The sequence below is a fragment of the Sitophilus oryzae genome, unplaced genomic scaffold (genome assembly GCF_002938485.1).
Source record: "Sitophilus oryzae breed Bouriz unplaced genomic scaffold, Soryzae_2.0 scaffold_465_pilon_pilon, whole genome shotgun sequence".
In the NCBI taxonomy this organism is placed as follows: domain Eukaryota; kingdom Metazoa; phylum Arthropoda; class Insecta; order Coleoptera; family Curculionidae; genus Sitophilus; species Sitophilus oryzae.
The window spans coordinates 1,209,710-1,224,496 of NW_022147046.1; the positions used below are offsets into that span (position 1 = coordinate 1,209,710).

At 31.2% G+C, this 14,787-nt stretch overlaps 1 protein-coding gene across 1 annotated transcript in view; it reads right to left on the reverse strand.

The window, feature by feature from the left end:
• Window positions 1–14,787, reverse strand: part of LOC115885903 (kalirin) — a 402,576-nt gene that overhangs the window by 28,104 nt on the left and 359,685 nt on the right. The window contains exons 27-28 of the mRNA XM_030904931.1: window positions 5,224–5,469; window positions 1,938–2,021 (exon numbers count right to left, since the gene is read on the reverse strand). Of these exons, the coding sequence (XP_030760791.1) occupies window positions 1,938–2,021; window positions 5,224–5,469 (330 nt within the window). The remainder of the gene's footprint in view (window positions 1–1,937; window positions 2,022–5,223; window positions 5,470–14,787) is intronic.

Below are 14,787 nucleotides of genomic sequence, written 5' to 3' on the forward strand. Positions count from 1 at the left end.
GAACCCATTACATTTAAATATTTTGTTTTTTAAGATGGCTATTGATCTATAACACTACAACCTGTTCAAATTTATTGTGATCCTTATCTATTCTCCAGATTACATTTTCCAGTCCTATCCTTTTCAAATATTCCAATGACTTGGAGACTGAACCTCCCATATTCTGTACCAATGGTTTTTCATTGCCTAGTACGAAGAACTGCACATTTACCAGGCTGTCATCGCACTGAAATAGAATGTGTTCTCCCCTTTCTTTTTCTGACTGACAAAATATGCGCATTTCACAATCACATCAGCTTACTTATTGAACTTACAATACCAGTTAAGTAGAGTCACTACAGTTTTAATAGTTTTCTTGTCTTAAGTAAGTCTCCCACTACAGTTTTAATAGTTTTCTTGTCTTAAGTAAGTCTCCCATCCCCGCTAAAAGGTCTACGGTACAAACAATACAGGGCCACATACGATACGGGGTATTGTAACTAAACGATTAGATTTTTACAAATTTTAAGTTTTGGGTTCGTTGAAGAACTATTAGAGCTACAATTTAAAAATATTTTTACAAGATACAGAGTGTCCCAAATAAATAAAAAATATCAAAGTTTCTACGATTAAAATAAAGGTAAATTTGATTAAGGTTTACCGCATTTTAGTCTTACCGTTTTTGAAGTATTTACCTTGGTCAAAATATAGTAACAATTTTAAGGCTTCATTTCTCTAGGCGTATTTAAGTTTTTAAAACCAAATATTGTACTGAAGTTTTTTTATTATTAAATTTTGCTTTGCAATAATAAAAATTATACAACCTTAGTCTAAAATAAAAATTTTATGTTAAATAATTACTAACTTTAAACGGCAATAACTTCTTTAATTTCAATGGAACACCCTGTGTATTTTACGAGAATCAGAGGCACAATTTAATTGTCTATCAAATTGTATTATACCATTTTTACCTGTATATAATTTGTTGTTTTTACCTTGTCTTTTTTAATTTAGACCTTATTTATCAATTTTAGATTATTTTTAAAGATGTAAGAAATTTTCAAAGAGTACAGATACTAATATTGTCGATATAATTCGCTTATTTCATTAAAAAAAGTAAATAAGAAACTAATTAAATATTTGTTCAAGAGGACAAATAATTAATATGATCCCATAACTACAGTTATATTGACTGTTTGCGTTGATTAATAATAATTGCTCCAAATACTAAAAAATGAATTGTGTATGTGTATTAGACAGTGTGGGAAAAGTAACACCTTATAAATTTTATTTCATTTTTTTGACGAATACGTAGAGCTGTACCTCTACGCCACGAGGCACCACTAATCATTCTAACATGGTTCTTCTTCTTCTGTTGCAGATCCAACAATGGATGTTCGCGATCACATTTGTCGGCTCTTCTTTATTTCGTATTGTATGGATTAAGTTCTTCCATTGTGCTCAGTCCCGTCCACGAAGCCAAGACATTCTCTTCTTATCGACTCCTCTCTTTCCTTCAATCTTTCCTTCAACATGATCTCTCGTTACGTAGGTACAACGTGACCTAGATATGATGCTTTTCGTTTCAGTTCGCGGTCTTTATTGACCATTCTCAAGACCTCATCGTTTGTCCTATTTGCAATCTATGGAATCTTTAGTATACGCCTATAGATCCACACCTCAAATACCTTAATTTTGTTCATAGCTCACACCTTTAGTGTCTAACATGGTTAAAGAAATGCATTTATAGAACAGTACAATTGTATATTGTAACAAAAATACGTAAAGGATTCCCAATACTGCCACGAAGCTTTCGCTGTATTTATGGTAGCAATTATATATGATAGCATAACTATTAAGTTTCGTGTCTGTGTGGGATCCATATTATTTTTTTTTCAAATTCAAACAAAGATAATATACAATTTAAAGTAAATAAGACGACAAAAATATTCTCGCACCATTCGTTCTTTGACGATCTGTTCGATTTCTGCGAGATCGGCTGAAGTAGCTCCCTCTAGCGACTTTATAGTTAGACCAGAGACCTGGGGAAGAAAGGATGAAGATAATAGAATAGATGACAGAGATGCTGTTTAAGGCTGTTAGCAGATACAGGGCAGACTAGGTAAGTATCAGACCAGGATGCTTTCTCCTGGTCTCAAACTCAAAAATTTCAGTTTAAATACATACAAATGAACGAGATGACAATTGGTTAGTTTTAATTTTACAATCCAAAATTTACTGAATTTAAGTCGGCAATAACCAAATCAATTTCCATATCATAAATTTATTATAATAAATCAAACACGATCATGTAACAAAAGACACCTTTTATTTGATTCTTCGACAATATACCAACTAGACGTTCTTATTGGAATCTTGGGGCTAACATAAATCATGATGTAACGCTAACGCGAAATAAGAGAAATAAACATTCTATTTTTGTTAGCGTCAAACATAAACATTGCATTGAACTACAAAAAAAATCATAAACATTTGTTTGTTAGCGAAGAAGCTTTATTAGACCTATTAATTTTAATATTAAATCTTCATAACTGAAGAATATTAAAAATATGTATTTCAAATCGTTTTTTAAAGATATGTCTAGTTGGTATTTATGTACAGGGTTTTCAGAGTTATCTAATGCCATACCTGCAGGCTGACCTGTATTAGAGGTAGTAAAAAACTTTAAATGTAGAATTTATTAATGGAAGACCCTGTATATTATTAAGGTTTTTTTGAAAGACCTTTTCTTTCCCATTTCAAATATAATATCTATAGTTATACAGGGTGAGTCTTAAATAAGGACAAATATTTTTAGGGGTAGTATATTTCGACCGCAGATTTTTTTTTGGTTTTTAGTTAAAAAACATAATTTCTTGATAATAATATGGCAACATAGGTAGTAGATTAAATTAACAAGAAAGAAAACCCAGAAAATATCCAGTGGTTCTCAAAATTTAAGCAATAAATATATTTTTTTAGAAATTTTCAAATTAAAATAACTCGGTTATTTTGGAGATATTTGAAAAACGTTAAAGAGAAAATATGTTTCTTTTATCGAGATCTACCAGCCCTGAAAATATTTGCACTTATTTAAGACTCCCTGTATATTTGCGTGAACCGTTACTACCAAGAATAGGAATAGGTAGCCTACAGGTATCTATGGCACTAAATATACCTGAAAACCCTGTACACAGTTCAATGTTTGGTTCATTATTTGTAAAAAAAATGTAATAAAAAATGTAATAATTATTACTATTCGTGTACAAATAGGTAATACTATTTTTATCCTATTCCTAGAATTTTATATCAATTCAATAAAAAACAATTAAATGTCATGAAACAGGGCACAACTACAGTAAACACTTAATTTTGTTAATTTAATAGGTTTCCTCAACTTTAACCTTTCCACGTACAAAAAGTACGCTGGAATAAATATTATTTTCAGTTCAAAATATTATTCCAGAATACTTGTTTACGTGTGTACGTGTTCATACCAGTATATATCAATCAAAGTGCCTGTTTGTATGTGTTTTGGATGGGTTATTAAAGATGTATATGATGTGGGTTATAATGGTATATGAGAGGATGTTACGATGAAATTTATCTCAATATTTATGAAATTCTATTAGATATGAAGCAACCATCAATAATAATACTGTACTAGGATCAAAATAGATAATAAATAAAAGCGGCTATAACGCTACATGTTATTACATTTGTTTTTGTTATATTGTGACTAAAATGTATTAAATATTACTTTTTTCTCTAAAATATTTAATTTTGAGTATTGTATTATTGATAATACAGTACTAAATATAGTACTGGATTATTTGAAATAAAATGGTAAAAACTTTTAACTTATAAGATAAACAAGTATGTTTAAAAATAGGTAATTTTCCCTAAAACAGCCTCTACACTATGCGGAGAACTCTTCGAAGCAGGTCAAGGTCGCGTTTCGTCGCCCAACTTTATCGCATTTCTGTTTATTTCCAGTTGTCTTGACCCACTTCGGTTTGCCTCGACCTACTTTCGATTCTTAAAAGCGCCTGAAAATTACTCGCGAGGAGGGCGTGGGGGGATTTCTTTTGGCGTTTCCTGTTGTCTCGTTCAAATTTGTTTCGTTTTGAGCTATTTCCAAAACGTGGCGGTATCTGTACCCGAGGCAAAAGACTGTTTTTCATAAATTTCAGTGAAATAAGTAAACCTAGACGTTTCTAAAATAGCTGTTCTTACGATGATATTTTAATTACATCTTGTTTTATGTTGATATATATTCCACAAGATTAATATTTGAACACGCGTTTAATAATATATAGAGTAGAGAGAATATAATTACAACATGTTTATTATTTAATTTTATTATAATGAATTAGTATATAAAATTGTATATGTTACGTTTGTTTACACGGCCTTAATTGATTAATATAAGAGTAGTATTGCTTGATGAGTAATACTGGTAACATCATCAATATATCGAGCTGATTGGGAAGATTATTGATTGACCCGACGACAATAAAATATACTTTTATATATAATAATAACATGGTTTGATATAAATCCACTGAAAAATAAGAAATAATTAGACGATTTTTTATATATTTTAACTTCGTGGATTATAACCTATAAAAGGCGGACCAGCAGAACAGTTAGTCACCGCGTATTGCCCTGCAGTTTTACGATTTTAAGTTTTGGAAATATATTTTTTACTATATTATAATAAATAATGTTAGACAATGATTGAAACTAAATATTCTTGTGTAACCTTAGAGGAATAGCCAATTTAATCTACCGTCGGTAATTGTTTTCTAAATGCACTATTTTGATTTTTCGTTACAGTTTAATATAATGATATTACATTACACTCCATTACAAATTAATGATATTTATTCATACTTTGTGTTTACTTATTCATACATGTGTTTACTTATTTTTCTGAAGCCACTACAACGTTTGATCTAGAATCGTGCTATTTCACAAGATAGTACGATAAATATAAGCCCGTGTTAAAAATTAGTTCCCACGTTTCAATCCTGTAATCACAGCGCGTTTCGATCAATTTCAGGAAACGTGGGAACTAATTTTTATAATACGGCCTTATATTTGAGTTTACTTCTGAAAGTATTTCCAGAAATGTTTTGCGAAATGTTTTACGAAATATTTATGCATAGTGTAGAGGCTGTTTAAGAATTCTTAATCTGAAACAACTCACAATAAAAAATCCATTATCTTCTCTCAACTCACCCTTTTTCCAGGATTCTCTTCTATTTCCGGCACCCCCGGAACGCCAGGCGGCGCTTGCGGCACCAGAATGGGTTCCTGGATCGGTTTCATGGGCGGGGGTAGTTCGCATTCGCCCTCGTCACCTTCGTCGCCGTTGGTGATCTCGGAACCGAGAGATTTGGCACCTTTAAGCGGAGCGGTTCTGTCATCTTCCTCTTCGCCCTCGGACACGGACGATTTGTTGTTGCCCATGTCTGTCGTGGGAACCTGGAACAAAGAAAGTATTAATATTAATTTTGTTGCTAAGAGGATACTTAATTTTACAATAAAATATAAATACTGAAATTTGATGTAATTCTTGCTTAAATAACTAAATGACTAAATTCAACTCAATGACTAAAGAATACAAGGACATGTAACGCCCATATACGGGCTGCAGCAGAATTTGTAACTTTAGATACCATTTTGTTGGTGGCAACGAATGAGTCATCAGCTGGTCTACAGCGACAATTTTAGTGTTTTTTAATAGTTTATGTGTAGTGAACATTGTATAAATTTTATTACAATGGTGATTAGTTGTTCAGATTTCAAATGTAAAAGCTGCAGCGATAAGAAAGAGCCAGGAGTTACGTTTCTTACGTAAATAAACAGTCCACTCCACCTTTTTAGCGTTTTCTTGGTATTGAATTCGATAATTATTTTTCTGATATTATATGTTCTTGATGTGTGCTATACGTCGATACTAGTTTTGTACCTTTTGTTAGCATTTTAATACGTTTTTATTTCGTAATTAATTAGTATGACACCACCTTATACACCATAGGCGTAGTCAAAATATTTATCAAAAAATATAAATCTCTCTTCAAACAACTAAGTTAAGAAAAATATGTGCCACGGCACTGTTTGGTGACATGGTATCAATTTGCTCTCAGGTGTTATTTGTCCTTGGATTCTTTAGTTTTTTGTACCTTTTGTTAGCATTTTAATACGTTCTTATTTCGTAATTAATTAGTATGATACCACCGTATACACCATAGGCGTAGTCAAAACATTTATCAAAAAATATAAATATCAGCAGCTAAGTTGAGAAAAATATGTGCCACGGCACTGTTTGGTGACATGGTATCAATTTGCTCTCAGGTGTTATCTGTCCTTGGATTCTTTAGTCGTTAGTTTAACTATTACAATGGTATCTCTAATATATAAAATGTTCGTGTCACAGTTTTAGTTACCATACTCCTCCTTCGCAACGGATTGACCGATTTTGATGAAATTTTATATGTATATTCAGTAGGTTTAAGAATAGGTTGTTATATCTTTTTATACCCCTAAGTGATAAGGGTGGTCCACCCCACTTTTTTTTATTCTCTGAACAATTTTATTCTTTGGACTATTTCGCTAACAGGAGAAAAAAAGTCAGTGGTGTACATGCTTTTTTTAGAAAAAACATGCCAGTGATAGGGATATCACTGGAATATTTTGATAACCCTATCATCTATTTTATAGAGTTATATGGGTATATGCACGTCGCTGGTGAATATGTCGACGTTTTTTAGCATTAAAATATGTCTCACTTATAGTAACTTGTACCGGCAAAATTTCATTCGAATCGCTATAAGTACTTGAAAGGAAATTATAACAAATCGAAAAGATATTAAAACTATATCCTCTTGTACCTACGAAACAAAGCAGAATCGGACCTATATTGATATGAAAAATAAATCTTATTTTTACGTCAGGAATATCCCCACCAGAGGTAGCACATGTTTTGTTGAAACATCCTGTTTAAATATAATAATCAATACGTGTCAACATAATATTCAAATTACTTGTTAATAGCTTCGAAAAATACGATTACAATAAAATCGAAACATAGACATAAACTATCATAAAAACGATTAACGGTTTTATGTTATGTAGCTCTATGTATGCCATGCCAAATGAAGAAAACTAATTTGTTACACAGCAAAGCCGCAAATTTATTGGTTCATAAAATTAAATAGGCTGTTGGTAATTTCATTATTAAAATGTAGCAATAAATATATACTTAATAACCAGTGTTTATTATGTCTATCTATGCGTTTAGATAAAAAAAGACATATACATATACATATAAGAAACTATAAAATTGATTTTTATTAAGGTTACAAGATAGAGTAAAAACGTTTCTAGCCAAGATCAAACTCTTTTCAGTGATATTTTGTTCAATAAATGTTTTATTTTCTAGAGACTAAAAAAAGAGGAAGTATACAATTTAGTCATTTTTCAGTAGCTTTTTTCCTAAAAATTTATCAAAGAAAATTCCAACACTTAAATCAATTTGTGGCGAGTTGAGGTGATTAACAAGAAAGGCGTTTTACTTTCTGGTAATAAAGATTGCAACAGCTGATCTGTAGCTTTGATTTCCGCTTGCGCTGTTCAGCCTATTGCCGCAACTTCGGTGTTGCATGCGATAAAACAATTAAAGTAAAAGACGGCTTTAATGTTTGATAGTACAAAGTGACACAATTCATTTATTTATTAGTAGAATGCATGTAAACAAATAAAAATTTATTTAATTCGAGTTGTGGGAAAATAAAACTATAGCTTCTTCAGATGACAAAGCTGAACTATTGTAGCTTTTTCAAAATACTCATAACCTTACCAAACGAAGAAAACTTATTTTATATTTTAGAAAGTTTGGAATAGAATTTTCAACAGCCTGTATGGTTTAAGATTGCGATATTTATAGCAAAGTAAGTACAAACCAACTATAGTAAATATCTAGTATAGTTTTGATTTCAGGTCATTTCTTTTATGCATTTTTAATATTTTTTTTAAAGGTTGGAAAATATATTTTTTGTTTATTTATTAATATTTCTGAAACTAATCAAAACATATTTAATAATATCTTAGGATTATGTAAAGTGATCAGAAAAAAAGTCAAAAAATTAGTTTCATTTTGATGTTCCATTTAAAAAAATTAGCACATGTCCGGATTTTAACAACGTCCGGGGGGTCCGGGAGGATTTTTCATAAATGTCCGGATTTTAATGTTCCATTAAGAAATGTCACTATAATGAAAAATAATAAACTAGTTTTAAAAAATGTGCAGAGTTTTTTAAAAAATCGTAGATTAAGTGTTTAGCAGTGTAAATTCATTTTATTACTTTGTAAGTTTCGGGTTTTGGCTTATTTTTTTTATAGTGAAATTAATAAAATAAAAATGGTAACATCATCAATCTGATATATACCGTGCTGGCAACTGTTACTTTTGGGTTGGCATTTACATGTGTGGAAGTAAATCGCATAGGGATCTTATTAAGTCGGAGTGAGAGAAATGCGACCGACAGAGGCGACGCGCGACGGTGTGTTGTTGCGGCGTTGCCGATACGCCTTTCCCTATCAAGTAAAGTAAAATCACGATCGCAAAGCGGTTATTTTTAAAAGACTTTTTTTCAAGAGATAACTAGATAAAATCATTAGACATGTTTCTGAGCATCTGAAATGGAATTATAAGGATATCGTTAGGGTGTCATTTTTTTATAACGAGAAAACGTCAGTAATCGCGATAATTTAAAAACTCAACTTTTTAACACATAACAGGCCATAACTCAAGAACCACTTTAGATATTGAAACTTTCTTTTATTTTCAAAATCGGATATTTTACAATATGTTTACATAAGAAAAATTCGATAAGGTTGTTTTTTCCAATCAAAAATTGTAAACAATCCATCAATTTACTTTTAGAGCATGGCAAATTTTCAGCAATCGTGTAATTTTTTTATTGATAAAGATTTTCACATACTGTCTACAAAGAAAATACAGCAGAAATAACAAACTTCTTAAAAAAACTACAATCTATTATTTCTAATAGATTTCGAGATATCGATTTTTGAATTCAGAGTTCTAATAGCGCGACCACTATCGAACACCCACTCAATTCCACTTATTTTTACCAAAAATGCAAGTGTTTCTAGCTTGCACTTAAAAAAATTCAAGCTATAGAGAAAATTACAACGACTCGTTAATAAATAAACAAATTAAGTATCACGAGACATAATTAAATCGTGAAGCCGAACGCATGACGTACATGTTTCCCTAGAACTTTAAGTACTGACAGAGGTATTGATTGGGTCGACCGGTCAACTGCGACAAATCTGCTAAATCCCCTTCCACGTCTCTTAGCGATGTGCACAGTTTCTCAGTTTATTTCATACGTTTGGCAACGTGTTTACTGTCCTCTCTTTGTTCAGTACATTATAAACGCATTGTACTCTTCTTACATACGGAAATCTCGACCCAAGACTAACCTTTGACAGCCCTTAGTATATAATAGGTAATGTGAAAAATGCTCCTTTGCTAATAATTTATTATAACGTCCGGATTTTTTTGGAAGGCTTGTCCAGGGTGGACAGGTTTCCTTCTGGTAACCCTATAAAAAGCCAGTATTAGAATACTGAAGGAAAGCGATAACAACTACTCAAAGGGATAACTGAGCAAACATTTTTAGTGAGTAGATAAAAAGCCTCCCAAATAACCGAGCCACTTTTGAAACTAAAATAAAAATAAAAAATTAATTTCTTCTTTCGAAAAATAAATAACTGCATGTAGATATACTAAACACCATTTAAAACACCAACCACCAACATTAATCTATACTTCTTACATAATTCTTCACCCTGGACAAGCGCCTTAGAAATCGCATCACTTTAGTTCAATAAAAAAGACAACTGTCAACTATAAACTGTCACTAAACAAGTCACCACACTCCAACTAACCAAACTGTACTGAAAACATATCTAGCTGAAACATCAAACCGCAAATATCCTCCAAAGATAACGCTCCAAATTACTTACTAAATAAATAAATTTTAAAGGGAATGATTCATTGTTCGTTCCGATAAAAGTCCGAGATCTTTTTACTGGAATTCCCAGCGAGGAAATTTGTTCTCCGGATTTTCTCGGCGCGCCGTACAACAGGAGTCGAGATAAATAATCTTTTTCCCAAAAAAATTATCCGTTGTTTTTGGTGCCGTGGGATACGTTTAGGAATATGTATATAGACATGGCGTAGTATGTCTACTATAAAACGAACCATATCGTCCCCTCGCATTGGTAAATTTGCCAGGAGAGAAAAAAATTCACAGTCCTTTACAAAGATGCAACCGGGGGGGCATTGAAAATGATGAATAAAAACGTAAAAATATGATTAGTGTTAATATATGAGTGTATTACATACATATGTTTAAATAACGAACTTAACAAAAAACAACTGATTTAAAGATTCACTGAAAAAGTAGTAGTGTTAACATTATTATGTTTATCTTGGCTGCTGTGCGTCACGGTCACAGATTAACAGGCCCACGTTTGCACCACAAGGCGATGCTGCAGACCACTAGGTAGACCGGTCGTAGAAATTTATGTTATACAACTTGTAGTCAATCTACAAAAATATTGTCAAAAACTTTTTTTCTTTTAAAATGTGTTCAGATTTTGTAAAAAGTATAAGTCAAAATCGCAAAACTTAAATTTGATATGAGTTTCTTAGTTTTTAACTAATATAGTGGCGAATTACAAAAATTCCTTTTCAATGAAAATTAATGAGTTAAATAAAATAATTTAATAAATTACTAGCTTTTTCTCGCGACTACGTTCGCGTTACACCTCGAATCGTTCATGCATTGATTTACATGATTTTTTACTTCTTTATAGAGAGCTAGTGAGCATAGATGTTTTTTATTTTTCATTTTTTTTATTTATTAAGAGCACTAATACTCTCTTTATAGGTTATTTTTTATTCTTTGAAGGATAATTGAGGAAGATATATTTCGTTATGATGTCACTAAATAAACCCTTGTATAACATTTTATACTGTCTGGTTTATAATGTTATAGTATTGCATTTTCGTAGAGCAAACTTTCATTCTCTATTCTACTCCCTAAGGGTATAAATTTCATAAATTCGCTTTACCTTTGTGCCAATTTTTATGTGTATAATCCAGAGGTCACCAAGTTTTATATAAATTTTTACTAACTTTACCCATTTGGTTGATGAATTTCAGAAATTTCTTCTAATTCTTTTTGTAGGATTTCATTCTTCTAGACCAAATAGTAAGGAATTTTCATACAATAAACTGTTCCGAGATAATTTTACTCTCTAAGAGGATGAATTTCCTAAAATCGCTTTGTGTAGCTAATTCACTAATGTCGTTTAAACGAACCTTTGTGCTAATATTTATGTATGTAAAGCTGGCGGCATGAACTCACTCTAAAATATCTAAAAACGTTATATATAATCTAACTGACACACCACTGACAATGACAAATAATTTATTTCTGGAGGTATTGTGTGTAGGTGTTTTTCAGGTATGTTTTAGTATTTAGTCGTTTTATACAAAGAAATAGCCATTAAGCACTATAAAAATACTTCATAACAAATCTACACATATATACTTTTCATTTAAAAAAAGAATCATCAAGATTGGTAAAGCGGTTTCGGCGGGATGGATGCAACAAAAAAACCCTTTGAGCTTTTATATATGTATGGATTAATTATTTTTCCAACATATTTTACTTTGCAAATTTTTATAAATAGTCAGACTCGCCAATATCGTACTCCGTGTCCAGCCTGTTTAGCCAAACGTAGGCCGATTCCTCTTCGACGGCGTCGTGACCCTGGCCGAAGGAAGAGTCTTGAAGACGCTCATCCGCGCATAGGAATAAGTTGACTGCGTAGCGTATTGCGTATTAATCGATTCTGAAATTTTCTATCTCGTGTATAACATGTTCGCAAGTTTATTATTTTAATCTCGATTTTAATAGATAAATGTGTGAAATGCCACCTGAATATCTTCCGCCATGACATGTTTTTACTTTTTTGTTATGGTAAAGTGATTTGTATAAACTTTATTCAATAACGTATATTTTCCTCCATTTGTGATTTTTTAATTTTAAGCGAAAATTAAGTATAACATTTTAGGAAAAAGAAACACTGTAATATTTAAAAGAATAAGAAGAAATTAGTCTTATTTTGAAAGGAAAATATAGAAAAAACTCTTTCTATAGAAAAAGTCTTTATACTAACCAGAATCCGGTGACATATACGCGGTCTCACCGGAAACATTACTTATTACTTCGCATAACTTGAAGAATATCTACTTTTAATAATGAACACTTCAGAAATACACCAGTAAAAACATTTATTATTTGAGATTAAAACTCGAATTAAATTATAAATATTAGTTACCTATGTTGTTATAGCTTTTATAGGCCTGTTTAACGACTTAATAAGTTACCTAGCGAAAAAATCTGTGCGCGTACCTACCACTATTGTTACAGGTTAATTCGTTAAAGAAATATGTTACACAAGTTAAAAACGCTAAAATTTTAATGGTATTACTTGTGCATTATTGGCCTTATAATGTAATTTGTTGGAATTATATCTTCTTTAAATATAATTAGACTTTTTAACGACTTTTAAGTTACCTAGGAAAAAATCTGTGCACGTACCTACCAGTATTGTTACAGGTTAATTCGTGAAACAAATGTGTTACATATTATTCGTGGTATTAGTGGTATTATATTGGAATCAGCTTGGCATTAGTGGGGCATTATATGAGAAATTTTGGTATTTAATTTGTATTTTTGGCATTACTTTGGCATTAGTATACAGACATTTGTCAGCGGTTTACTCCTTGTAGATAATCAAAAAGTTTTTTGATAAAATTTGCTTTTCATGTCAGATCATTTCTATGAAAAATTACATTAGATTTTTATTAAAGACGCTGGGTAATTAAAACATTGACTAATAAACCTTGTCCACTTTAAATACGGGGTCACGAAATATCCTCCTTGGAGTGTTTGGGTTAAGGGGTGTATAATAAATTAATCGTTGTTTTATAATAAAAACCATAAAACATTTATTTGTGAGTAAAATAATGCAATGGTTGGATATCTCTCCTTTATAATTCGGTGACTAAAAATACACTAAAATAATTAGAAAAAAAATCTTGTACTTATTTAGTAATTACGTCAATATTAATTAATTGACTTTCTAGTCTATTTTATTTTATGTACAAATATATTATTAAATTTTAAGCATTAAGTAATAAAACACTTTGTGCCCTCTTATATCGTAAAAGGTTACGAAATATACTCCTGGTTACACCCCTTACAGAAAACAGTGTAAGGGGTGTAAATAAATTGTATAATCACTGTTTTTTATAATAAAAACTATAAAATATTTCTTATTTGTGAGATTAAAAAAACAAAACAATGCATTGGTTAAAATAAGTACATTCAATACTGTTTTCAATTGTTAATTCAATAATGTGTTATAACATAATATAGCCATTACTATTATACTATTATTATTAAAATAATATGTGTGTAACATATTTCTTTAACGAATTAACCTGTAACAGACATTTATATGCCCAGTATATTTTTGTTTAACAAACCAATCAGGAAAAATCCAAAACCTACCGTTATAGGAGGTATAAGACGATTAAACTTATATAATGACAACTACTTATCGGATAACAAATTAATTACTACTGTCAGCTAGTTCAGCTACTGTCTAGGTAGAATTTACCTAGAGTACCTACACCTACCTATGATGATGTAGGTAGATTAAAGCTTATTTTGACGTTACCTCTCACTTCGGTGTCACAAGCTGAATTTTTCAGGGATGGAAGTACAGTACATCACAGTACATGATATGGGGACCCTTATTCCGAAAGTAGTACAAAATTAAACAGGGTAAAAAGGCACTATCATCAAAAATCGATATATTAATACCACCGTATAGAGAAAACAAATACTTATTTTTTGATCCAGTACAGAATAAAGTCTTCGTAGGGAGTAATTTTTTATAATTATTTACAAAAAAACATTTCCATTAGCGCTTATGACCAAAAAAAAACTTTAAACATGAATAATCATTTCAATCATGCGAAAATTTGGTTTAAAAATAGAGATTTTTTTTTAATATAACTTTCATTTAACGAAAAACGAAGGCCTAAATGAAAAAAAGAAACAATTTAAAAGTTTCGCTCATGTCTTGACAAGGTATCAAAGCAAACCCCATATTTTTTCTTTTAAACTAATAAAGATATATCAATAAACAATTAGCGATGTAATGGTTTTTGCGCGCGCTGGCCGACTGCCGCCGCTGCGCCGAGATTTCCTATACCCTTGTATATATGACGTCATGGTGTGGCAAATGTAGCATTTTAATTCGATTTGGGCTCCCTTATATAGGATAACAGAAACATTTTCAATGTTAAAATAAAGGATGTTATAAAAGTATAACTTTTGTAAGATTATAGATTAGTAGGGGAGAAGTTAATCACCGCAACCTTGTAGATCTATTATTGTGTCCTCCTTTTATGAAATTATACAACTCATCATAGAGTCTCATGTCTTTGATAAAAGCCAGTATCTGAGACGGTCTTACAGAGGTTAGTTCTCCATCTCCGATATCAGTCGTACCAAAGTTTATGACACGAATGGTTGTCGTCTCGGTGCACTCAGTTGCTGTCCTCCATTCCCGAATTTCAAATTCCAGATCTTTAAGCCTGGGCTACTCGAGAACGGTTCTATA